This window comes from Pavona decussata, unplaced genomic scaffold (genome assembly GCF_977016875.1).
Source record: "Pavona decussata unplaced genomic scaffold, jaPavDecu1.1 SCAFFOLD_417, whole genome shotgun sequence".
In the NCBI taxonomy this organism is placed as follows: Eukaryota; Metazoa; Cnidaria; class Anthozoa; order Scleractinia; family Agariciidae; genus Pavona; species Pavona decussata.
Window position 1 is genome coordinate 280,252 of NW_028145779.1, and position 26,869 is coordinate 307,120.

The window sequence follows — 26,869 nt, forward strand, 5'->3', positions numbered from 1 at the left end:
CCCCGACTCGGCCCTGTCGTCCACTGAGCCGGTTACCCTGCACACCGGAGCTTAATGCCAAGGATATCCTCCAGGCCCCCTACACATTTTAAATGCGTTTGCGTCTCGTTCTAGTTGTTTGAGTCATGATGTTCATACGAGATATGCTGTACCAAATGGCTCTATATTTTGCTGGACATAAGCTGAAAATTCGACTAAAAGTCATTAAAGTAAAAGCTATATAAGAGCTTATGAAACATCATACTGTCGTTTGGCAATATTTTTAATTTGGTGCAAGGTGCTTCCAACTAACTTAGCTTAAGCTTTTCTTGGAGTTCCTAAGACTACCTTGGGGAGGAGAGGCAGTATTGCCCTGTTCGCCCTCCCGCTTCAAGTACATTAACCCTTTAAACTCCAATATCAAAGTGTACATTATCTTCACTGTGTTCAATATATTTCTTATAGTTCTAATTGGGGGAATTTGATGGTCTCAGTTTCATGTATTCCTCTGTATACTCGCTTAGGAAGTGATATCGTGAGGAAAAAGTAGATCCATGTCGCTAATTGGGATTAAAGGGTTAAAACGTCTGAGCAAGCAAACAGCACTTTAAAGGTTTTAGCAAAAATAGGCTAAACTTGACATGACGTGGTAATTATGTTACTAATGAATTTCGAACAGCTGGTACCTTTCATTCGCCATCTTGAATAGACCCTTATCATTCGGCGGCCATGTTGAGTCTCAGGAGAATAAAAAGCTTTCTTGTTGCATGGTAAGCCTCGCACTGAATTCGTGTCTGGCCTAAGCTTGTCATGCAAAAACAAACTTTGTATTCCCGCGAGATTGAACATGGCCACCGAGTGATAAGGGTTTATTGATCGGTTTCTCGAAAAACATTAAAAACCGTGGAATCAACATATTCAAACGTCATCAACTGAAGTAACGATGAAAAACAAAGCAACAAACAAAAACAGCACTTAACAACATGTTACCCTGCCCGTTAAATTTTAAAAAAAATATAAGAAGTTTGGTGGCCTATGCTTACCTAAGATAATAGGTTATGGCATCGAATAGGTATTCCTAATCAAATGGAGTAGCACTTTCCTGCAGTGCTGTTTATTTATGCTATATCTTTAGAGCTCAAGTCTTGTATGACTATTTAAATGACATTTCACGCATCCCCAAAACACAATGCTAGAGTACCCGTTAAAGAAAATTAATACTCACATGGTCACTCTGGGCAGGGGATTTCCCGGTATAAAACTCTAAACGTCTGGGCCCAGTTGCACAAAGCCCGATTAAGCTAATCCTGGATTAACAAGAATTTTGATCGAGTTTGATTACTAAACAATAAAGATTTTCAAAAAGATTTGTGTCCCTCAGTTTTGACTTAGACTTTTCTTTACCTTTAGCTCGAAATTAGCCTTTAAAGCCATTTTTAACGAGCGAGCTGAAAGCCTCATTAACTTCTAATCGTCAGTGGATTAGCGTTAATTGGCTTTCGAACAACCGGACCCTGGGCCCAGTTGTTCAAAACCTAATTAAGCTAATCCTGGATTAACGTAAACTGTGATTCGAGTTTAATTACTTATCAATAAAGATTATTCCAAAAGATTTTTGCCCCTCAGTTTTCATTTAGACTTTTCTTTACCTTTAGCTCAAAATTAGCCTTTGAAACCATTTTTTAACGAACGAGATGAAAGCCTCGATTAACTCCTAATCGTAGATTAGCGTTAATCGGCTTTCGAACAACCAACCCCTGGAGCAGTTGAGTAATAATTAGACTGGAAGGCTAAAATTTTCTAGGGGTAAATTGTCCACGAAGCGTAGCTAAATTGATCATGGCTTATAGAACACATAGAAGGGCATTTTTTCTTGTAGACTGCGGCACTAGCATATTTTCAACGAAAGGACATTGGCGCAATCCATGTTTGACTATCAACAATCAGACTTAGACAATTCATCCGAAGTTGGACTATTGTGGTAGATCACAGTGAATGGGTGATGATGTGTCTATTGCTTTAAGAACGGTGCCTTCTAATGCAAAAAAGTAGACATTAGCAAGGGTTATAGAATCCAAAAAGAAATAAGGGTAACCGCGCATTTTTCCAAAAAAAAAAAAAAAAAAAAATTTAACAACCACCATATTCATTCTGGATACCGACAGCCCTTGCTTGGATTTACTTTTTCCTACATAGTCATAAGCCGCTCAATATGTATATAAGGGGGCACCTTCCCTAACAAGACTGATCTAGTTTCTATGAGAAACCTGTGACCCGTAGAACGCATGCGCGTTTAAGAAAAGGAGGCATGGCCCTTAAAGGGGCGGAGTCACCTATTCTTAGTGTGACTTTGAAAACAGTTCTAAAGTGTGACGTCACAAATATTTGAATTTTTGAAATTATGGGATTTGTTAGTTGTCTCAGTTCTTAACGTTTGGAACTGAGAAAAAATTAGAAGGATTTGTATAGAGTCACCAGGGCATAACAGAGCTCATATCTCACCCCCAAATTGCAACAAGATGCTGATTTTTGGCAGGTAGGCATTTTTCTTCATGCTCTTTCCGAATATACTAAAAAGCCCCATAATTTCATAAATTTAGTTTTTTTGACGTCAACACTAGAACCCTATGGCCAAAAATTATATTTGTATGAACGTAAACATCAAATACTGGTTCATTTTTGTTAAGAATAACCCTATTATTGAAAAGAAATTTTCATCTGTGGCTGCGGACGGTTACGATGGCCAATATTTTCAAGTTCCCTCTAAGTATCTTGCAAAGAGAAATGACTAAAAACTGATTAAGAGTTAATTTTTTCTCATAGAAATTTTTTCATATTTTCCTCCCGGTTCAGTTTTCCTCTCAGAGGAATTTCGCAGGTTCTTAGTGCAATATTTGAGCAGCAGTTAGACCAACATACAGCAAAATTTCCGTGACAGTGCCATTTAAGTTACCAGTCAAATGACGGTCTCTTTAGCATCAATCACTAAGATCTCTCCATAGTCAAGAGCAACCTGGCTCTTTGTGGAGATTCTTTCCGTCCCGGTCATACTTCTTAATCGACTCCTTGTGTAAGACATTGTACTTTCCGCCATGCTTTGGAATATCTTTGGATCGCAGGTTATGTATAGTTTGAATTCCTCCCTAAAGTTCTCGTGGCAGATCGTATATGCTATTGGGTTGGCCGCACTGTTTGCAAATAAAATTATATTGGTGATTGCTACCATGTCCCAGAAGCGAGCGTATTCGGCGCCATTGCCGAAATCGAGCCACATCCACATCACATTGTTGGGCAGGACACAGATCGCAAATAGGAGGGTGACAACAATGAGCATGCGCACCACTTTTCGAGCCTCGTTGCGCTGTGCCTGGTGAAGAACAGCATTGACCGCTAGGCGGTTTTTGACAGTCGCGCAGTGTCCTAATTCCAGTCCAATTTTCAGATATGCAAATGTGATCACGGTTAAAGGCAACATATATTGTAGGGCAAAAAGTGAGGCTGTGTACGCCTTCCTGTAGTTTATTCCCGGCCAATACTCTCGGCATTCCATAGTTTCCTCATCCAAACGTAGCACAAAGACATACGGAACTGTAAGTATAACACACATGATCCATATAATAACTACAGCACACACTGCGTGAATTTTCGTCATTTGTCTCCTTAGTGGGTACACAATCGCCCAGAATCTATTAAGACTCACAGCCGTTAGGGTGAATATCGAGGCGAACATTGCTACAGTTTGAAGCGGGTACAACAGCTTACACGCGAACCCTCCGTAAGGCCATTTGTAGTTATTCTCCTGTACTGGAATGTCAAAGGGTATACAAATACAAGTGATAGCGAGATCCGAAGCCGCAAGATTTAACACGAACAGATTCGTCACAGTTCGCATACGCCGTCGTCGGACGACAACTATGCAGACCAAAGTGTTTCCTATGACGCTTATGATAAAGATTATGGCGTATAACGACAGCTTGACTGCCTTAAAGGCGGCGGGCGTTTCGCTAATAAGCGCTTCTGACGTGTTTCCCGCGCCTTGCGTATTGAACACAGAACTGTTGTTCGATGCAGACGTGTTCATTTTCTTGCTGTTTCGGCTCGTGGCGATTATAACAGACTATATGCCAGCATTCGTTGAAGCAAATTGCCAGTTTTATGCTTAATACTGGCTCGCCTCTGTCCACGGACTCTTTTTAGTTGTGTACAATCTCCACACGTTACAAGTCCTCGTCGTTTAAATCAAATGTGATAGAAATACTGAGTCAATGACTTGTTGCGTTGCGATTTGCTACGCAGACCTCCTCAATGTCTGCAGCAAGGGTAATTGATACCTGTATTATATGCAGAGAAAAATAAACAAAGAGATGAAAAATAAATGAAAAATATTTCAACATGCGATGAACACATGCATACAAGATGCTGCTTTTCTTCGCATGTGGATGGTAGACTGATAAACACTTTGCTTCAACTGAGGTTTCTTTCTATAAATTATGAATGTACTATCGAATAAAAACAAAAGGACAAAAGACACGGAATACTCAATTAAGTAAATTGTACTCATTAGAGGCCAGACGAAGAAAAGTGTTGCTCTCGAGCACATGCTATGTTTCAAAAAAAAGAAAACGGTTATTTTTAAGAGGATAACTAAAGCACCTTTGATATATATATTTCTGCCTTTGAATTTGTAGGACACCGCTGATTTATAATTCAAATGAATTATTGTTTTGTCGCGTCTGTTGTTGTCGAGGATGAAAGGTCATTTCCATTTCTTTTACTCGCGAAGGTCAGGCTCATAAAACTAACTTAAAGAAATTTTATTAATCATAAAGAAATGGAAGAAGCAAACGAAATAAATGTTAGGATTGCGTGGTCTTCATTGTGACATAATCTCATCTATGTTAGTAAGGATATCTTACAGGTATACTGTTGAAAATCAAAAAATTAGTAAATGTCCTTGTGGAAACCATAATTATTCTTTGCATTTGACCACTAAGCCTCGAAGCACAGCCAGATTCATTTCAAGCAATCTGGTAATTGTTATGAAACATTTCTGTCATCAGATCATAGTTAATTGAGGGACTGCTTATGAAACCTTAACATGACAACAATGGTGCTGCAATTTATTTTTGGAAGAGCCCCCAACGTTTCTCAAGTTAAAAGCTAAAAAAAGTATCTCAAGTTGAAAGAAGCGTTTCTATTGGTCAGTTGACACGCTTCAATTAAAGTCTATTGTGGTCTGTGCACGGTCAAGGCCAAAAATGCCAACAAAGGCATGTAACAAAGACGTTTCACAGGCTTCATAACCATCGATCAGATGAACTTCTAACTCTAAGTGTGAGATTTTTATTTTACCGACGGAAAAACGATGTGCGTGGTGGGTGTTCTTCGTTGAAAAATTAGGGACAAATTACAAGAAATATTGTTGCTTTAGTAACTGGCCAAATGTGACTCGCAGATGCTAAATGACATCTAAAAGCATGGAGGTGGGAGTATTTAAATGGCTTTGAATATAAATTGTTTATGCCATTTTTAACAGACAATCCTGTTTCTGATCTAATCAAATATAGCCGCTAAATGATTGCGATCTAAAGGGAGCATGAATTGGTTAATGGGTTTAACGTCATTCGTGAACTCATAGAATTTGTATCCGTAGCAAGCCCGATTTGCATGCATGGTATCGCCATTATTCAAATGACAACAAGGTGTTCACTCTGTGGTACAGTACAGATTTAAGATTGCTACATTCTTGAAGACGGCCGAAGGCGCATATATGGCAACGGGCAAAATCACTCAAGGTCAACGAAATGTATGTTGCACGGGCCATTAAGTATGGCCATCAATAACGAAAGCATTCCAGTGTAGGAGGGCTTGAGCTTAGCATGATAGAAGCAGTTACAATAGACTCCACCAGAAAGACGCCATGTCAGAAGTGTCTTTGTTCTGCCCAATAATCGGTGGGCGAAAACATTTATACTCAGATTCACTTCCATCAGTGTTTTAAGATGTTGTTGAACTAAAAAACACGTACAAATTACATTTTTGCACGTTACTTAAAGGGGCAGTGTCGCCTGTTTGTGATGTTAATTTTTTTAATGGAAAATAATAATATAAAAAAAAACAAACAAAATAAAACAACAACAACAACAACAAAAAAAACATTTGCATCGACGGAATAGTAAAACAATGGGCCAGTTTTTTTTTAACAGTAACCCAACTTCTAAACGGAAACTAGTGTTAGTTATCTTTGGCCTCGGATTTCCAAGGTTGACATGGATTGAAACTTGGAAACATTGGCCAATTTTTTCAAGTTCTTCCAGCATATTTGGAGCTGAAATCGCTCAAAAAAAAAAAAAAAAAATAATAATAATAATAATAATAATAATTAATAATAATAATAATAATAATAAATAATAAAATCTTTCTTTATTATAATATTCCAAGCAAAATTGATATTTACAAGTTAAAAGTAGAAAAAAAGAGCTATTAAAACCTATTTACAATTCAATATTTAAAATTCATTTCCATTAAAAAAAAAAGCGACTATTTCCAAGTACAACAGAGCTATTTTCAAGCACAATTTTTTAACAATAGTAAGACTAAAATTTTGATGAAATAAAAAAGTTGTTAAAAAGATCCTAAAATACTAATTTACAACGTCACGCCATCATTCACTTTCTAAAATTAGCGGAGACACGCTTGGCTAGCGTTTAAGCGGCAGTCATCAATGAAATCCCCAAATGGAATTTTGTGAAAAGGTGTCCTGGAGCCTCGTACGCATGTGTGTACCGACTTTAAAATCTCAAAAGAAAGCAATGTTCTAATCCAAGTGATAGTAATGTGATAAGGTTCCTCATTCTTTTCTGAGAGCTTCTCGGCTAGGCGTTTGAGAAAACAATTGCAGTCGGCTCCCATCCCACCGTTGGTTCCAAAAACTAGGGGAGTGAAAGATCCCATTTCAACGTCCAGCACCCTCTGTTGGTACTTCCGCTTTTTCTCTTCTTCCTGCTCTTTAAAGATTGTCGATGTTGCTTTTCCCTGGTTACACTTGGAGTTAACATGCGTTACTCTGACATCGAAAAATGCTGTAACTCCTCGAGACCAAAAGCCCCCTGCCTTCATGTCCAGTCTTGCCTCCGGACTTGTCACCGCGCTTCTGAGGTTATAATAATAATAATAATAATAATAATAATAATAATAATAATAATAATAATAATAATAATAATAATAATAATAATAATAATAATAATAATAATAATTATAATAATAATAATAATAAAGAAATGATTATAGTTTGTTCTTCAAGGAGAAATCACTTAATTTGATGTTAGCGAAAAGGAACCTTGTCAAAAATTTGAGTAGTTTTGACCAAAACACAAAGAAATCTCCGCGACAGTGCCCCTTTAAAAGCAAAAGATAAGAAAGAAAAGTATTCCCTGGGATTTGGCCAGTAGTCGTAAAAGCTCTTTCCCGATCCCATCCCGCTTTATCTGTCTCTGGATCTTTGAAGAGGAGAAGCCCTACGGATCTAAAACTATCAGCTAAAATTTCGGCCATTTCTTAGGTATCAGTTAATTATGACGCATCTCAGTTAACTTTGCTTTAGTCTCACGTGTTTTGTGGTTTTCTATCGTATCAATGGTGTTTTAACAGTCTCGGGAATCTTTCGAAGATTTCCGAATAACTTTCGAATGATTCCACTCTCGTTCGAGACTTAACGAACAATGCTTATCATCATCTGACCACCTCATGACTTCTAGAAACAACTTGTGAGGAGCTCCGAGCCATCTTGGTTCGCAACGTATACTTTAGGGTTACAATTAACTACACAGTTATTGGCAAGTTGTTTGCACGTAAAATTCACACTATACTCAGGCAAAGTTTACACATCTCAGCTAATAGTTTTCTTAACGTTTCTCAGCTATCAGTATAAAAACTGCCATTACTCAGTCAGCTGACAGTTAAAATTTTGGCCAATTGTAAGCTTTCAGTTAACCCCATGCAGACCCTTCGTACCTTCTCCAAAAGTGGGTACAGTGTATGAACAAAGCCCGGGGAACAAAGATCCACACCGTATCTGTTGAATTATGAACTCAGGGTTCGATTCCGAGGGCTAACCCCTCCCTGCACTGGTATTTTGAACACAATTCTCCTTCTTAAGTCACTGTATATATTGTTTTAGTTTTCTGCAGTGCAAACTATACAGTTCAATGATCATGCAGTTTCATTTCAGTTCTTCATGTTTATACGTCAGAATGAAAACCAAATAACTGGCCACACTTGAGTTAACTGTTGATTATATATTGATCAAGCCTATCTACCTGTACTTATTTCCCTTGTTTTGAACTACAAATGAATGGGATAATTTGTAGGTAAATAAGTTGATCTCCGTTGAAAGAACCTGATCGAAGCACTTAATTGTGTTGCGTAATTGACGGAAGAACTGGATTCCAAGTCGTTAAATTAGTTTAGTCACCAATAACATTGTAGACAGACAGTCGTCATGCTTCTGACCAATACATTCACACAAACATAAGGAGGCTATCGATTATCGTCAAGCACTCTTGCTTAGGAAAATAATAGCACAAAACGTGAAAGCATGTCACTCCGGTAACAACCGCATTGAATGAGTTTTCATAAGAGGTAAAAGGTCCTCTGGTGACAGGAATCAAGATTTTTAATGAGGTTGTAACAAGATTTATTTTAACCTATCTATCAGCGGCTACAATTAGACCCAAGAAATGCAAAAATGTTATTTGTCAATTGACGCTCCTTCTTTTGTCCCGAATCTCGAATGCTCTCCCAGATCAACTGCGAAATACGAACATTTCCTTGTGTACTTACACCAGGCTTACACGAACGTTCGAGAACGTGCTGTAGAGTATTACTACAATGTCCTGTAGAGTGTATACGGCCAGGACGATGTGCGGACGTGGAAGTCCGTTAGTTTGAAGTGCAATTGTGCCCGCGGTCTTGAACGGCGGCCTTGTTGATGTTTTGATCTTTACATGATTTATTACATTTTAGATTCCATAGTTGTTAACCTTTCCTGTCATGTACTTCTTTTAGTTTTGTTTTTAAGTCAAGGGGACCCCTGTGGAATAACCTCAGTTTTTGTTTTCACTTTGAATCTTGGTAATTTGTAATTGTTTTCGCATGACAAAGCCAAATGAAAACAAACAAAATCTCTGTAAAAGCGAAGAGAATTCCACTCCACACAGTTAAACTTTGGGGGTCAAGAAATTGGGTTGAGAACCATCTACACGAGGATAATTTTTCCAAGTACTTGTACTGTTGATGACGTCCACGTAGGTTAAGGCACCTTTTGTCAATTTTCATGCCAATTCACAAATTTTCACCGAATTCTTGTCAGAGAGTTTCCCTAGGAGGAGTAACTTGTTGAATGAAATTTGATGCAGCATAACATCCACGCATTGCCAACCAACATGTTCAAGAGCAATGCTATGGAACAGAAGACTCTGGACCCATTTTACGTTAGCAGTCGTGTTGGATACTTTCCAAATTATCTCAGTCTCATTTGAAATGTCTCCTCAAACCTTAATCATGTCTAGTGTACATTTTATTTCAATAAGATTAACACTTTTCAAAACCCGTATATCTTTACCCTTTTCCAATTCCATGCTAAAATTCTACCCAAACCTTGTTAAATTATGAAAGCCTTCAAAAAGGAAGGGGAACACGAAGAGAAAAAGGCAGCATGAATGAGAAATTGAAATGACTTAGTTATAAAGCCATTACTTAAGTGGTATTTGTGCACAGTTTACGACTATATGGGAAAATAAGATTGAGCAAGGGATACTGTAATCCAAAAGAAAATTGAGGGTAACCGCGCATATTTTTAAGTTAATTAAGAAATAATAATTCGGAAAAAAACGTAAATTGCACAATAATGTATGGCATTTGTCTTCAAATTGAAGGTTAATTATTTCCGGAAAATGCGTGGTTTTCCTTAATATTTGGATTTTAACACCCCTTGCTAAGATGTGCTTTTCCCGCATAGTCATAAACAGCGCAAAATATTTTTGTTTTAGAGGGAGTTTCTTGGACCATCCCGAGATGCGCAGAACGTATGCGCAGTAGCAAAAGGATGCATCGTCACATTTAGAACGTGGTTAGCTTTTGTATTGCGTCTCGGATGGAAAACGTAGAGAGAGATACTCAAAAGGGAGGTCGTTGGTGGCATTAAAGCGGTGCCACGATGACAGCATAATTTGAATTCCCTAGTTAGTTTGCCTACAGGGTTTACAGATAAGGAGACGACTGAGCTTAAATTGAGATTGTCTGGTCTACAGAAAGGCCCCAGCGCGACAGTCATATGAATGGGTTTAAGGTTGGTTCCCCAAAGATACAAAATGTTATGCCGAAAGAACGCCATCAATGGCAAAAAAAAAATAGTAATAAAAAATAAATAAATAAATAAAAAACAAACAAACAAATAACGAACAGGTAAACAAGCGAGCAATGAAAGAAACCGGCAAACAATATTATTTCTTTCATGCGGCCTTCCCGTCGTTCTCTTAAATCGCACACATACTGACACCAAGATGACCATACTTCTTCTCGTCCTACTATCAAAGTCGTTTTGTATTTGAAGTTCAGAGTAATCTTTCAACTTTGATTTCATAGAACAAGCAATGTTGATTAGGGGGGAGGAGTTGGAGGCTTTCGTGTGGAGTCATCTCTCTTACCAACAATTAGAGACTCTCTCAATATTTTGACGATTTGTAGATAAATCAATCAGCCAAGTGATATGTGGTAAGCACTATCATGTTTTCAACGCAAGGTTGATGTAGAGATTTATAAAATAAAACGACACTTGATTCGCTTCTCTGAGCCACGAAAACTTCTTTCGTAATTTCCAGACATGTTTTATTTTAATTTTATAATTTTCGAAAAAAAAAAAACAAAAACAAAAACAAAAGAAAACGTGAAATGATAGTTTTTGAGTCACGTGGCCATTTACATGTAGTTTTCTGCTACTTGCTAAGCTATAATAGGGGCCATATGACCGTACCAATATATTGATTCAATACAGTTACCCATGTTTATCACATTAAAAAAATTATGGTTATGGTAAATGATTAGGATAGGGAATACATAGATTCCATTGCCATATCAAGTGTGAAAGATGGAATTGATAGAAGCCCATATGTCACAGAACTGATCTGTGATCTTCCCATTCATTAGATGACGTTCATGATGTTAGAAAATCTTTATAAGATTGATTTGAAAATGTTCCGATATGTTCTAATTAAAGACGTGCAATATCAGGCAAGTTTTTTTTATTTTACTAAAGCAGTTAAAAAGAAAATGACTTGACCTGAATTCATACGTGATCCTCACAAAAAGAAAGTTTGTTTTCCTGTCGCGTTGGGTAAATATTTACCATAATTAAGTCAATGACTCCCATTAGAAACAAATGTTTACCTGGAAACACGAAAACAGCCTGGAGCTATAATGTAGATACAAAGATGTATGACTGCTCGATGGGAGTCCTGAGACAATCATCTGATAGAAAACTCCAGAAATGGTCAAAAACATTGTTTCGCTGCACTCCATGCCCGATTTGCGTGTTCGCCACATGAGATCAACCACATTAATAGTGTTCATGTATTAGTATTACCAAGTATTACCAGCGTGTTAAGAAATTGTCCCAAAGCAAGCAGCCTTAAACCGCATTATGAAAAAAGCCGTCAGTGTCCCGAAATAATTGAAAATCTTAAATGCTTTTAATACATATCAGTGCACGATCTACAGAGCTTATCTGGTTTAAATTAATTAAAAGTTTCTCTTCACTACTCTGATACACAAATAAAACATTGAAATTCATATCATAGAATACAGCACAAAAAGTAATAATTACGCGATTCAGTAGCAGCTCACCGGACGCATATTTCAACGAAAACCTTTTAGAAACTTTATATCGGCAATTTGAAAGTTGTTGAAAAAATGACAATTACTTGATTAACCCTTTTGATTTCTAGAACCATTTTTAAAATTGCGAGACTAAAATTTGAAGGAGTTTAAGTGACTCTTAACTGTACTTCTTCGTCTCGCAATGCAAAAAATGCATATTTATTGAATTTACTGCAGCAATTATGTTGTTATTGAAAATTAAATTAGTGAAGAATAAATACAAATCTTTTGCCTTTATTCAGTTAAAATGAAGCCACAGTGCACTTGAATACAATAGAGGTCATCGTATGACTGAGTGCAAGTTAAGGCGTCACTCCTATGTACACGCAAAGAATCTTCTATTGCGACTCATTCTTTCAGTGATTTGTTTCCTCTTTAATTCGCGTTCATTTGCCTCGACTATTGTTTTGTTACAAGCCAATCCTTCTGTCACGCAATGACTGCACGCATAGGGTCCTCATAGGAGAGTGGACAAAACAAAAGCGAGTATGTCATTTGATTGTACCGGTTATATTACAATCGCGCGCAATCCCTTGCTGTTATCAATCTTATTAATAGTTCTATTAAAAGGTAAAAGTAAAAGAGAGGGTCACTGCTTACCGAGATGTAGTTCTCTTGTAATCCGGAGACGGATTAATTTGTTGCTCCTTGATGAACAAGAAACCGCATTAGATAAAGTGGTCCTGTTCGTCTGCTTTTTGGCATAATTGAAATAACTGAGCCTCCGAGATGCCGGAACTTGTGTCAAAAAGTACGATACTTGATACTCCAATAGGCCAACAAAAGCATTGTTTTGATACCACGGCAAAATATTTTAACTTATTAATTAATGCAATTTTAATCTTGACAAAGCTGAATGATTGACCTATATGAGGTTTTTCATGCAGATGCTTTTCAGTCATGTACAGACTGATAAGGGATATGATAGGATGTGATACGATTCGAACGATTCAATTCAAAGGGTGGTGTATCACGTGACCTCTGACCATGTAATTGCTTTGTTGACGTATGAAAATATATTGTCTTTCCAATGTGTGTGTGCGTGATGCCATTGTTACATTTTTTTTCAGAGCGTATTCTTAAATCACTCAGTCTTAAAGATCGTTTACAGCTAAGTTAATTATTTGTTCAATTCCAACGTGTGTAAAGTACTGTAGTTTGCTTGGTTTGGTCTTCCAAACGGCGCTGTTGCCTTTCAACGCGTTGATAATATCTACACCTGGCCGAATGATTAAAATGAACAAAAAAAAAATATTTTATCGCTTTGTCAAGAAGTAAATGATGTCTTCCAACTAACTGAGCGGCGTAAAGTGATATAGCCGCAAGCCACATTTTCACTTATTTGTAGATGAAAAATTCAACTTCTGATATATTGGAAGGGTGGGCTACTGTTATTTTTGAGGGGTTGCCGGGATGGGAATTTTTATCCGTCTTGTTACTTGTTGTGACCAAAAGCCTTGTATGATTTCCGTTTGAATATGTTGTAATATCTTTCTTCACTTTGATATGCTAGCACGATTTTTGTTTTCACTTTTCTTGAAAGTTCTATTATAGCGCTTGTTTCTCTTACCACAAAACACCAAAAAGGTTTTTGTTTACTGTTTTTTTTTTCAGCAGCGTAAGTATACAACAGTCACGGCGAAGGGACAGCAGCGACATAAAGAACTGAGCAGAAAGATAACAACCAATATAACCAGTGACGTCATTAGGAAATCCTTGCGATGGTAGCATAAGAGATGTAAACAGCGTGTTTGTTTTCGTAGCACTTGACTGTACTTATGCTTTAGCTTAATTCGATGGTCAATGCTGTATTCATTGGCCAAGCGCGTCCTTATGGTTCAATCAATGTCGCTTTTGACAGTCTTGACGGTTAGAGTTTCTTAGTTGATGGATCTTATATTCAATCGGTGGCACTCACTTTCTATTGGTTAAAAACGTCTACTCTTCGCCCAAGACTATAAATAGTTAAACCACTAGCCCCAAGTGATCAATGCCGGCGGCTATTGTTTCTCAGCGTCATGTTTTGTATACATTTGAGTCATGTGACAATGGTTTGAAGGATCTTGTCACAATTAATCAGTGCATATCTAAAAGCGGCTGATAGCACTTTACAAACTAGAAAGAAAGATAAAAGGCGAACCTCTCGAAAGACCACCTACCGCCAGCCGAGTAAACAACCGCTGTCATTAAGAATAATCTAGAATTCTGCGCGTGGCTTAATTTCTCTAAACAGTAGTGAACCCTTTCTAATACGACCGCTACATCCTGTGATACAGCTCACCTTGACTTTAAAAAAACTGCGTGGCACTTCAACGATATTTCTAGTATACCGTGAAAATCAGTTTCACGAATGTGTTTGAAGTGGTTCTATTCTAAAGGGTCTACGTCCTGAGGGGTTTTTGTTCCAAAGCTGTGCTTTTTTTCGCATATAAAATATTCCAAGAAGAGTAAGAGGAATACGATATCAAGTTAGAAGGGACGGTTTGTCAAAGAAAAAACTGGAAGCAGGAAACTTAAGAGAAGAACAGCATCAATTTTTGGAACGTGGTTTCTCAAAGGGAATCCAGACTATAATTAGTTTTTAAATGAAATGGCATTTGGAAATTCAAGAAGACTTTAGAGAAACTAGCCTAATCATTTTTAAATTGTTGTTCCAAATCTTTTTCGCGTGGTCATGTTCCTTTCCTATTCTGGCCGTCCGTAATTTAAAGCCACTAACTTATACAATGTGGAATAGTTCGTAAAAAAAACTGTGTTTTACATTAAGTGTGAAAATTCCCGCCAATGATTGGCTCGTAGCCATTGTCTGCAAGAGTACAGACAATTGAAATGACGTCATATGTAACGCGCGCGCTTTATCAACAGAAAATAAAACCAATTCCGCTCGTAATTTTGCCATGTTAATGTAAAAAAGGAAATCAATCACCGTTTTATATGGTATGTACTTTTGTAGACCATAAAATGTCGACATATAATATTCAAAACTTGTCAGTGAAACCACTCGCCTGCGTCAATAGGAGTATGGCGGTCTCTTTAAAAAAATGTATTGTTTAACCATGAATTGCTGCAAATTTTAATATAAAAACACGTTAAATCGGAAATTGAATTTCAGTCAGAATGTAAATGAAGTTCCACTTCCTAACTTAAAAGAGTGCACTGATTTGTCCTTAAAGATGGAGTAGCACGTTTTCTTTCTCTGCTTTTTTTTTGTATCTGTTCGTTATGCGAGAGGTTTCGGTGTTGATATTATAATCAATGTAAATACATGTATTGTTGCAGAGAGTGTCCCTTGGTAGCGTTCGTCCTCGCCCACTCAATGAAATTATTAGGAGTCGTCATCCGAAGTAGCCTGAAAAGCAGACAAGGTCGCCAGATGAAACTCATAACCAAAGCAGCCTCGAAAAGAAAGAAAGTCTCGGCCTCGCAGAAGAGGAAGTAGTGGCCTCACTGTCTCGAAGATACCATTCGGCACCGTTCATAACGGAAACCGTCATACTACAAGTGAATAAAGAGGTTAGTAAGTGTACTTTGATCGTCAACCAATGGCGTATTAATTAAAAGACTTTCATCATGTAACGACAACCACCCATAATCGCGAGACCCACAGTTCATGCTCGACTGAAGGAAGCTGCCATGATCAGGTCATATTCATTCTTAAAATCCTTTTCGTAGTTCGTAAAGTCGCTCGCCTTCTGCGAATGCTATGCTCTTGTGTGTAAAATTCTCAAACCAACTGCTGTCCTTTCGCAATTGCATTCATGAGAGAAACCTTCCCTGGACTGTTTTCACAATAGACTTCGCTGATGAATTGGCAATTCTTAAAACGTGGTTTTTTGGGGCGACCAACTAGATAGATAGTTTTATTAAGATACATCATTGCAGTCCCCGGGCCGGCTGAATTGCGATTTACTTTACATCATAAAATAGGATACTACAAAATACTAAAATCTAGAGCTAATAGAAAAATATGAAATTATACATCTAAAAGGCCTGAAAATTATGGAAAAATACAGACTACTAACTAAGAACGAAATAGTTGGTAAAATAAAAATAATTATGTTTATTTCGTTTTGTGTTTAAGGATCATATTTGATCTTCTAACTTACAGTAAACGAAAAGAAAAATATATATATTAAACGCACTTGGCTAATCAGAAAACATTTAGCGTCTTTCATTTATAATTTTCAGAAAGTGTTATAAGCTTAAACATACAAGCAAAAGCTTAAGCTAGCGAGGACAGCGAATTCCCTTTTGAAAAACATTTCAACCGAGAAGGACGTTTTCCAATTAAAACTGACACATATTGACAAGTATCTGCAAGTTCCTATTAGCTGTCTTAAAAAATTATTATTTTTTTAATTTTGTCATTCTGTTTTCACTGCCTACACGGATATATTGCAGCGAAAGTGTAACAATAACAATTTGCGTCATAATGTGGCAATCATAATTAAAAATAGAAAGGAAAAAAGATTAAGATGCTGAGGGGAAGAATTAACAATGGACAAAAGAACCATACGTGCTTAGTCTAGACTCTACTGGCTTCCGGCTAAGCTTGATATGCAATCAATGACTGAATGAATGAATCTTTATTTATCCTACAAAAATAAATCAGAGAATACGAAGTAAACGCTGGTATAAATCCATGTGTAATTATTAAAAACAGATATTCCACGTACATGTTTATCTAGAGAGTATATTCCACGGCGGCGAGAAGATATGAATTTTATTTTCGAGAAGTAAAAACAGGATTGGTGATTATACGAACGAGCGCAGCGAGTTAGTGAATTGTTGTTTTTATCACGAGTAAATAAAATTCATATCTTCTAGCCATTATATAGATAATCTATCACTCGCCATTTTTCACTGGCTGTTGTCGCAAACAACCATGAAAAAAATGCGAAATGACGTGATCAATATCCTTACTAGTGAAGATATGGAGAATACGCCACTCGGATACCGGATGTAGTTTCCTATGAAATTTATGAGTGATGTAGTTTTCCAGTAAAATACTCATGTCTATATAATAATATCCTATATATCACTTAAAGGCTGAATTTATAATCAGTAAAAACCATTTGTTTACAAACTGGAGCGTAAACCCCTGGGGAGGGGAGAGGGGGCCCCTCAACCTGAAGCTGAAGAAACAATGGACCCTACCCCTGAAACAATCCACAGGTCCACGAAAATAGTGGTTCAAAAGAGCTACGTACTATCTGTTCAGATTGATTTCCGAGTCCACATATTGAGGCTTAATTTCTTCACTCCAGTCTGACAACTGCCATCGTGATTATTTTGTTTAACTTGAATTGCGTGGTAGCCTTAGGGTGTATCGGTGATATTTCTAAGATACTTGAAAGCAATACCTTTCTAACTAATACCAACATGTTAATTAATACACATGTACGATCAATATTCCTGCATGAGCTCGGTTATCTTATTATTACAATTTTTGTAACTGAGAAAACATTTCAATCTTAACAACTAGAGATTTGTCATGTAATGAAGAATAATAATAAAAAACTAAAATTTCTACCCTTTTTTCATTGAAATTCCGTTCCATAGCCTTGAAGCAGTTGTCTGAGTGGATTTTTCAACCGCTTTGTTATCTGTTATAATTATTGGCGCGAGGCGAACTACCCTCGATCATCAGTACAAATACATGGATCATGTAGATAGCGTACCTTTTTTGCCCACTCCACCCAAATTAACATTCTCAGTACTGTCGTCAGAAGATGATATCTTTGGAATGCCCATATTCGTTTTATTTCCTCGGAACTTCGTGCCTCGTTGGGAAAGTTATATCCTTTCCGACGAAAGTTCTTTGCCTTTCGCCCAACGGATAGTAGACCCGCGGTCACCGTTTGCTCAACATGGAAACTGCCAGACTTAAGGTCGAATATGGAAACAGAAAAAAAACAGTTAAGATTCGCCGCCTTGGAAAGAACGTTTTCGGTCTTGTAGGGGAAAAGAGACTAGTTTGGCGTTCCCGAATTTACCATTCGCCACCCTTTAGCTCATAACAGAATTCCATATGTGCATATTTGGAAGACTTTATTAAGTGTATACTCTTATCTTCAACCAATGTCATTGAAGTATTTTAAGAGCCACAGCTAGCCGGATGCACATTCATGTAAGTGACAGAGTCTGCCATGGTCACATACATTCTTTCTATCTCTTGGGTTTCGTAGTAGGTAGATCAGTCGAACGCCTACTCAGTGCCAACTGCTTTCATTAACCAAGCCTTCAGCCAACCGCTTCCACCAGAGATGAACCTTTCATCAAGTGCATTCATGAGATAAATCTCCCCTAGGCAGAATTTGTTGCATATCATTGCCTTGGCGAACCAGCACATTATTCTGGCTGGTCAGCTTTACATTATAAGGCAGAAAATTCTCGATTCGATGAATGTCAGATTGGGCCGGGCATGCACAGTTTGATGTGCACCGCTGTGCATAAGGCCTGTGCACCTTACGTCCTGTTGATTTCATTGATAATCTGCTTGGAACATAGATTTTTTTTAAAAAGTTGTTCTATATGACCATTGTTGCTGTACTGCTTTTCCTGCATGGATCGGGCGTACGTTCTGTCATTTGACAACTTTCGAAGATTATACGCCGCTCGATCGTTGTTCTTGTGTATTTCTTTACTTGGATCGGTTAGAAACTATAGTACTAATATAAATTTATTGAAACGTGACTAGGTGACGGGAACGTCACGTTTATCCGCGTGCAACTGTGTAAAGTCACGATTATTTAGTCTACGGTTGATTATGTAACGTCGCGTTTATTTGTGTTTTGTGAGAAGTCATGTTTATTCAATGCATGGTCTATGTACCCCGCGGTATATACAGCGTCTGTACATCCGCCAAGGAAAGAGAAGACGGATGTACACAGATGAGTTGCAAGGATCTCAGGTTCTCTCTCAGCTTGTCATGTTACAAGGATCTCAAGCTTAATTTCTCGTCATAAACTCAAATGTAAACTACACGGACATTTAAGATATGGACACAAAGATACAGTACATGGTGTTTTCGTCAAGTACACAATGCTTTCGTGACAAAAAAGAAAGCTCCACGTTCTTTGTCACACTGTCACGCCATCCATAATCACCATAATCAGTCATAGACAAACAGAACAAAGACAATCACACTGATAGTCCAATAGTGTTGCAAACTTCAAAAAAAAATATCATACGATGAGACTATCAATATTGAAATCCAGAATTTCAGGGCGTCAGCATAACTTTCATCATGGAATTCCTAGTATAACTCAGTTATTCCTTAATAACTGTTTCTTTATTAACTTTTTTATTTTTTAAGTTGTTTGCCTTTGAAGATCAAACTAAATTTTGCCTGCTTTGTCTGTAAGGTGAATGGAGTTTATTAAGTCATTATAGAGGCATCTGGTATTAATTGAAGTGCCCTCTCATAAAGACAACAACCAACTAACAACATCATCCAACGAAACAAACCAAGACCATTTTAACTGAATGAGGGAATGAACCGATTTCAGAACGGTACAGATTTAATGACAATTTATTGTTAATTGGGCATACGACGTGTCACTACAGCGCATTTAATTGTGCGATGCCAATTAGATGTGTTATTCGATTAGTGTGATGTCTCTTGAGAGATTTCATTATTGTATGCTTGGCGTCTGACAATAGAGTAATTAGTTCCCTTGCAGGGTCTTGTTTTCAAAGTTAGTATTCGATACTTAGGTCGTAAGCAGGTAGTAATGGTTATCGAATTATTATACTTCTGGCTAAAATTAGGCCTTGTTCTATGGTTGCAAATTGACTGAAGATTCTTGACGTTTACTTTTCAGTGAGTTTCTTGAACGTGCAACCTGAAACGTTCGAGTGGAGCTGTTTATTCTGCTGTGCAGTGAAACTCTTTTAAACTTGCGAGTACGAATTCGCAAAGTGTTAAAGCCGTTCGTGGTTCAGTATTTCGCAAAAATAAATCTTGGAACTTTGATTTCTAAGTTTTGAACTTCCAAAGCTCTTTGCAGAAAACTGGTTGAAAACAGTTTTATATAGAAACGAGCTAAAGGAAAATTGGATAGCAAACGAAGAAAATTTGAACTCTTGTCAAATTGATAAGCGACCTAGCCAAAACAGGACTCTCTGCTAATGCATATGTGATAAGCGAATCCGAGTAACAAGCTTCGGAACAATGTAAATACATTCAGTTTTTGAGAGAAACTTTGAAGACGAACGTTAAAAGGGCAATTGGAAAGCTTCAAATGTTTCCCCAAACTTACTGATTTGGTTGGCTTAAATTGAACCTATAAGTACAAACGGGCAAATTTAACACTGATTTGGTTCCAGTAATCATGTCGTAGGAGAAGGGCACTAGATTCGCAGATCAATATGACATGAAATTATTGTTAAGAATGTAATCCATATAATATAACTTGAGAGTCTGGGTAATTGTCGAGAGTCGAGACAGTTGCCCAGACTCTTTGATGCCAGGAAAATAGCACCTATATCTATCTGCTGATACTTCAATATTTTATGATTTAACAGTCATTTATTGTTACTCCTTATAACGACGACCAACACGAATTAATTTACTTATGGAATTAAATGTACCAATTATGAAACGCATTTTGTATAACATGAACTTGTTTTCTGATCAGTAAGTCTTTAAAGCTAGTTTTCAGTAAGTGAAGGTTTTAGCTGGAGATATGTGCCTTTCAGACTTGAGTCTAGTTTTTACATCGAGAAAGGAAAGGGAAAGGCCTACCTTAATACTTATCAGTTAGTGCAGTGCGTAAGGCTTTCCTGTCCTCTCCAAGCAAAGCAGTTGTTTATCTGATGTCAGCTTTGGCGCCAGTTGTACGCTGACAGGATCACCATTAATGGACACTAAGCCAAATACCATTTGTGAATTTCATTGATTACGTGGACTTGCATCCCATAGAGTCCAATTAAAGGTGCACCGGTCTTTTGTCGACGTCCAGATCTTTTAGTCTTTAATTAGCATACAAATTACACCGTTTTGGGGCATTGTATTTGATCCTAACCACTAAAGTTGTACATAACAACAAAACAACGTACATTTATTGATCCCGACGAACGCAATATTATTTATTTAAACAAAAGGAGTCAGCATTATATTTTAAATCTAGCTTCTCCACTCAATGTTGTATTATTGCTGGTTCGAAACCGCGTTTGTTATTTCATCAGTTTGGCTTTAATTTTGTTTAATATTGTTTTGTACTGATAATGTTTTGTTAGCATAATTAACTAAAGAGATGTTTTATGCAAGTAAGCTACCCGTTTTGTTGTTTTGCAGTGTTGATATATTTTAACTGACATCATGGCTTTGATAATCTTCGCTTGGACTTTAAATCGGGCAAGTGAATATTTCTCTAGCTTTGTTACCATCTGATTCTGTTCACTAGACATGGGTCATCTGCATAAAAATATCTTGCTTCGCCCAAAGGTATACACAATTTAGTTATTACTCAATAGACTATGTCAGCTGGGGCACATGCGCAGTAGAGGCCGTTTGAGAGTAATCTTCACACAACTCGTCGCGGGATTTTTGGTTTTCCGCCATTGCGAAAGCTTTCAAAAAGATATCACAACAAACAGCTTCTGTAATTACTAAAGAACGTTTGTAAATAAAAAATTCAGCTAACTTTTCGAAGATGAACGTGTTTTTTTTTTTTCGTTTTTATCTTTCTCCGCCACCGTCAAACTATTTCTTGTAAAAAATGCAGGCTTCTGAAGTGACGTATTGACAGTTCATTAATTGCGTGCGTGGTATACCATGCGCAAGGAGCCGATGAAGCTGCAGAAAACTGCGATATTCTGAAACTGGTGAGTACATTAAAAGATAAACTTAGTTTGACTAACAGTCGCTTTCTGTTGTTTGTGGATTCCTGCAATTGTTGTTACGTCATTGTTGAGCAAATTAAAACTCCATGGATATTTTACTCGCTGTGAAAAATTAAAGATCATCAGGAGAACATGATCGTCGGCTCCTGAAATCATTTGTTAAGAAAATAACATTGTTAACGATATTTTTCTTTAAAATAAGGTTGATGTGCAATACATAAACTAAGAACACAGCTCTATAGAGAGATACTTCTCACCCTCATTTTAAACGTTTTTTGAAATATCTTCCAATTCGTTTTGTTAAATTTTGTTTAAAAAATCACGATTGCTTCTTCTTCAAGATTTTTCCTTTTCAGTCTATCGGCGAGCGCCCAAATTTCGATGCCTGTTAGTGACCTTTCTTTTTTAAGTTGAGTTCAAGAACACGGCGTCAATGTCGCTTCTTTATCAATTGCTCTAAGCTGTAAATCGAAGGTGCATTTGATTTTGTATGTACAATTGTTCGCATGAATGCATAAGTGCCTTGAAAATTACCGGTGAGAACCACACAAACCCGGTAAATGGTAGAAATATAAGCATCTGTTGAAAATCAAAATCTTACCTCATTTCTCACAATAAATCACTTCAAAACTGATCTTGCCCTTGTTGGTGCTCCACTACGCTCAAATGCATTATAGCTAAAGCCGGTATCAGTACGTTCTTTAAAAACAGCATAAATTGGCAGTAAGTATGCGCATGTCATGTTTTTCGCGATAAATATGATAAACTAATTAACGGGAGGGACAATAACAGTCCTTGTCAATTTAGATTCGAAACGACACGTAATAAGTTGATTATTCATTTTGTTTTAGTCTTCTTAAGAGTTGGCTTTCGCCTGCTTTTGATGATGACAGTCCGAAAGAACCGAAATGTAAGAGGGAATTAAAGATAATGTATTAACGCTGCATTTGATAATTGATGAGACAAAACTATCTAATTTGTTCGCACCGCCGCTGGTTTTTGTAATTGGTACTAAATTATTGCTTTTTACGCATGGATTCAAGGGGTTACTAATGTTTACAGAACAATGGATTTTAGATAACTGTTGCCTAGATAGCTTGCTTTTTTGTTCTCCCTAAAATTTCCAGAACCAAGTGTGATGAAGCGTCCAATATCATTTTTACATGGTACAGCCTGGATCAGTCAATTGGGCCCCAGAATTACAATGTGCGGCATTATTTGTAAAATTGCAAGGGAAAGCATCATTCTTCATTAACTTCTCACAAAAAATACATCTACAGGAAACGGCCGTCTTAGAAATTTTGATCTTTTCCAAGGTAATAATACACCCAAGAGAATGTGGACAACAATCTTAGAATCTACAGCAACAAATGACATGAAAAAATATTTTAAAATTCCACCAATCAAACGTCTCTAATAGAAAGGCTTTCCTTTAAATTTACGAGGGTTTTTTTTATTAACAGATAGTTATGCGTTATTTGACAATTATGGCATAGCGTTATATTGGCTTATTGTCTAGAGACAACGATGAAATTAGAGGAAATTTGTAGGCTGCTTTAGGATGGGGGGGGGGGGGGGGGTAAAAAATATATATCCTTAAGCATTCTCTTGAGGGCGACTTTTGTGGGGGACATTGGCTGACGTTTCGACATGTGAGAGGAGCTGATCATCAGAGCCAAGGAAGCTGGAACTTCGCTCAAGTTGTCGAAACGACAGCCAGTATCATCAAGAATTATCCCTCATTGGTCGGACAGTGTTAACATAACATTCTTGGATTCATACCATTCACAATGCAAATACTTCACTTTGAAAAATTATCCGACACGAAATGCAAATTTATATATAAACCTTTAAAATAATCAGATTTCAAAGGGAACTGATAGAGTTGCCGCGCGATTTAGATTAAAAAGCCCACACCGCATGCACGTAAAATTCACTTAAATCATCTAAAGTTCTCTAAAGTTGACGTGGTGGTGAGCTGTTATTTCACTAAGTTGGATTTGAATAATTCAAACTTAGGAACTAAATTAGCTTTTATTTGTCATTTCTGTTTTTATTTTGTCTTTTGTCAGAAGGTCCTACATCGCAGGTTTTATGTTAATAACCTTTTATTTTATCTATAATAATGACTTATTCTACCTAAGATTGAATACTCTTAGAGCAGCTGTCCTTGTTGTTCTTGAAGTGTGTCATGTAATTAGGTAGAGTCCATTTAAAAGAACGTGTAGGTGCCACATGCATTAGTTAATTAAGCAGGTTCTTGAATTAAATTGAAAACAGCAGGTGCGGCTAGCGGGCATCGAGCTATCACGAAACACAGTTTTAAGTTTAAAAACGGCACGGAAATTTTAACGCTTGTAATAAAGAAGTTTAAGATGGAATTTTTGAAAAGCATTATCAAAAAAGAATTTAACTATGCAGGTTTGAAGTTGGAGGAGGGGAAGGGGGGGGGGGGGGTGGATATACTCTCCTTTATAAGCTTTAAAGATGGGACGTGTCTCCTCAAAGAGTTATGTTTATTGAGCTATTTTGGTCTGACAATGGCTATATGTTTTCATCACGTTAGTTTAAAATTGGGTTTTCTAAGCCTGGGCAAAGGTCTGCACCATGTTAGCTGTGGTTAGGGGGATATCTTTCAGTATCAGATGCGAAATTAGGGAGCAAGAAATATATTTTTTGGCAGTCCGTACACCCCCAACAACATTCAGATTATCCCCCTTCCCTCCCTGCAACTCCCCCAGAATGGGAGGTAATTATATATTTTAGCTTTTGCCTGCAGGGTAAATTCCCTGCCGTGAAAGTGTCCTTGAAGGCCCAGACATCTTTAGTCTGGCTGCCGTTTAGCTTCCATTTCTGCATTTCTGTAGCATGCACCGGAGCGTCTAGGATCATTTGTCTCGCAGGGTTATGCCCCAGGATTTGGGGGTACATGAAGAAACCAGAAATCGAACCTTTGTCAGCGCCCGGTCTAAACTACGATGCGCCAGCAAGATGATCAGCTGCGTTTCCGAGAGAAATGATAGATCAGAAGACTGTATTTCTTGTATGTCTTCATATAACTTGTTTTGATGCCAAGAAAACCAGTACTATGTCTTCAAGATAAAAGACAAATGTTGCCGATGTTTAGATTGGACAATGTTGTCGCGCTTCGATCCAACAGGAAAACCGAAATCGCTCTCGCGATTCGTCGATTGTGATCAGAAAAAGATAGACAAATAAAACATTCCGTACGGAAAGATGATAAAACCTTGCTGACTCAAGTAGCCATAGAAAAAATATATAGCGCTCTCATTTCTCCTTAACCAGCTTCCAGAGTCATTCTTATCTGATACATAAAATTACACTGTAATACACCTCACCTTATATGTTTTCATATAACTTGGTTTGATGCCAAGAAAACCAGTACTTTGTCTTCAATTTAAAAGACAAATGTTGCCGATGTTTTCACTTTGTTTTTTTGCAAGTTTGAAATTTAGATTGGACAATGTTGTCGCGCTTCGATCCAACAGCAGAAGCGAAATCGCTCTCGCGATTCGTCGATTGTGATCAGAGAAAGACAGACAAATAAAATATCCCGTACGGGAAGATGATAAAACCTTGCTGACTCTAGTAGCTTAAGAAAAAAATATAGCGCTCCCATTTCTTATTTACCGCTCCCTAAAATTGTTTGATACATAATATTATATTGTAATTCACCCCACCTTTTATGTCCTCAAGTAAATTCTGATGCCAAGAAAACCATTACTCCTGCTAGATCCAAGAAATGCAGTACTTCCCTCAGGTCGCTACTGATCAGTATTTCACTGAGGCTCATTATGTGGAACCAACTCTGTTAATTATTCATCTGAAGTAACTAAAATAGCGCAAATTAGTTGTCAGTGAGTAGCCCTCCCAGGGTGCGCACAGTCGGAGGGGAGAAACTGACTCGTAGCTAAATAAATATATATCTTTATCTTTATCTTTATATACGGCTATTTCAATTAACGTTGTCGGATTAAAATCAAGCTAAAAGACAAGACCGCAATGTTTTGTGGGATTATTTTTATGAATAATTTTATCAAAATCATTCCTGCACGTGCAGGTCATTGTACTGCTAATTACAACCTATTGTTTTCTCCAGGCATGACTGATTTTGATTAATTTATTCATAAAATTCCCACGTAAACTTTCGGTCTTGTCTTTTAGCTTTATGCTTTGAACCGACAACGTTAACTGAAATAGCTGTATATTTATCTAAATAAATATCTGTTTGTAGACTTTGCAGTCGACAAATGTAAAAGCTTAATGGTCAACTCTATCCCAGGAATGTTAAGTCATGGCTCGTTATTTAGTTAGACACTCGCAAGTTAAAACTACCTTTTTCTCCGAACCAAAGTTATTTAGGCACCCGTTGCCTTAAGCCTTGTACTGTAGTACAGGTATTGTAAATTTAGCGGCCTTGTGTTCTGTGACTACACAATAGTGGTCAGTTTCAAATGGAGCTCAGCTAGAAAACGGTTCCTTGCAGTGTTCTCTAACACAAACACTACATCTAATCATTTTCCGAATTTTCTTTATTATTCTGTTTTAGTAAAAATAACTGATACTGTAAAGAGGTGTAATGGGACCAGCGTGGGTTCTTTAATTAACGCCCCACAGATTATTAGGAACAAGTGTTGTGAGAGGGGACCTAATTTTTATCGTCCTTGTTCGAGAAGACTAGAAAGTCTAACCGTTTAATTTGCAGATGTCATTACAAAAACAGCACTTCTTCTCGGCTATTTAAAGACCCCCCCCCCCCCTCCCCTCCAACATCCTGGACAAAAAGCTTGTTGCTATGAGCAAATAATCGGCTCATAGTTGCGCCTCCGACTACACGATGGCCAGTTTTAAAAAGTTGCAGTATTTTCGAAACTTGAATCGTTGGAAAACATCACGAAACGCCTTTGGAATTTAAGAGTAATCATGTTTTCAGGGAAAGGAAGATCGAGGGAGGACAAATGGAAGGCATAGAGTAATGCTATAAATGAACTTATGTGAACTTGTGTTTCAATGAAAATATAATAATACTATATGTAATAAATATGATTTAAGGGTTTTGTATCAACGAAAAAGGTTTTTCCATGCA

General features: G+C 37.3%; 2 protein-coding genes across 10 annotated transcripts in view; one reads left to right on the forward strand and one right to left on the reverse strand.

The window, feature by feature from the left end:
- LOC146450855 (neuropeptide FF receptor 1-like) overlaps positions 1–26,869 on the forward strand; it is a 72,138-nt gene that overhangs the window by 3,962 nt on the left and 41,307 nt on the right. For 7 of the 8 annotated variants that reach the window (XM_085099876.1, XM_085099879.1, XM_085099883.1 and 4 more), the window contains exons 1-2: positions 3,477–3,569; positions 15,193–15,426. The gene's annotated coding sequence lies outside the window, so the exon portion shown is untranslated. Of the gene's footprint in view, positions 1–3,476; positions 3,570–15,192; positions 15,427–26,869 lie in introns of those variants that run through there. The other variant, XM_085099877.1, reaches the window with a different exon arrangement.
- On the reverse strand, positions 245–25,533 carry LOC146450856 (QRFP-like peptide receptor). 2 transcript variants are annotated; one of them, XM_085099872.1, is made up of 2 exons: positions 25,464–25,533; positions 245–4,310 (listed from the first exon to the last, which is right to left on the reverse strand). In XM_085099872.1, the coding sequence occupies exon 2, from the start codon at positions 4,058–4,060 to the stop codon at positions 2,936–2,938; it is 1,125 nt and encodes a 374-aa protein (XP_084955998.1). In that variant the 5' UTR covers positions 4,061–4,310; positions 25,464–25,533; the 3' UTR covers positions 245–2,935. The 2 variants fall into 2 exon arrangements, with proteins under 2 accessions (XP_084955998.1, XP_084955997.1); XM_085099871.1 differs by lacking the exon at positions 25,464–25,533 and adding an exon at positions 12,514–12,775.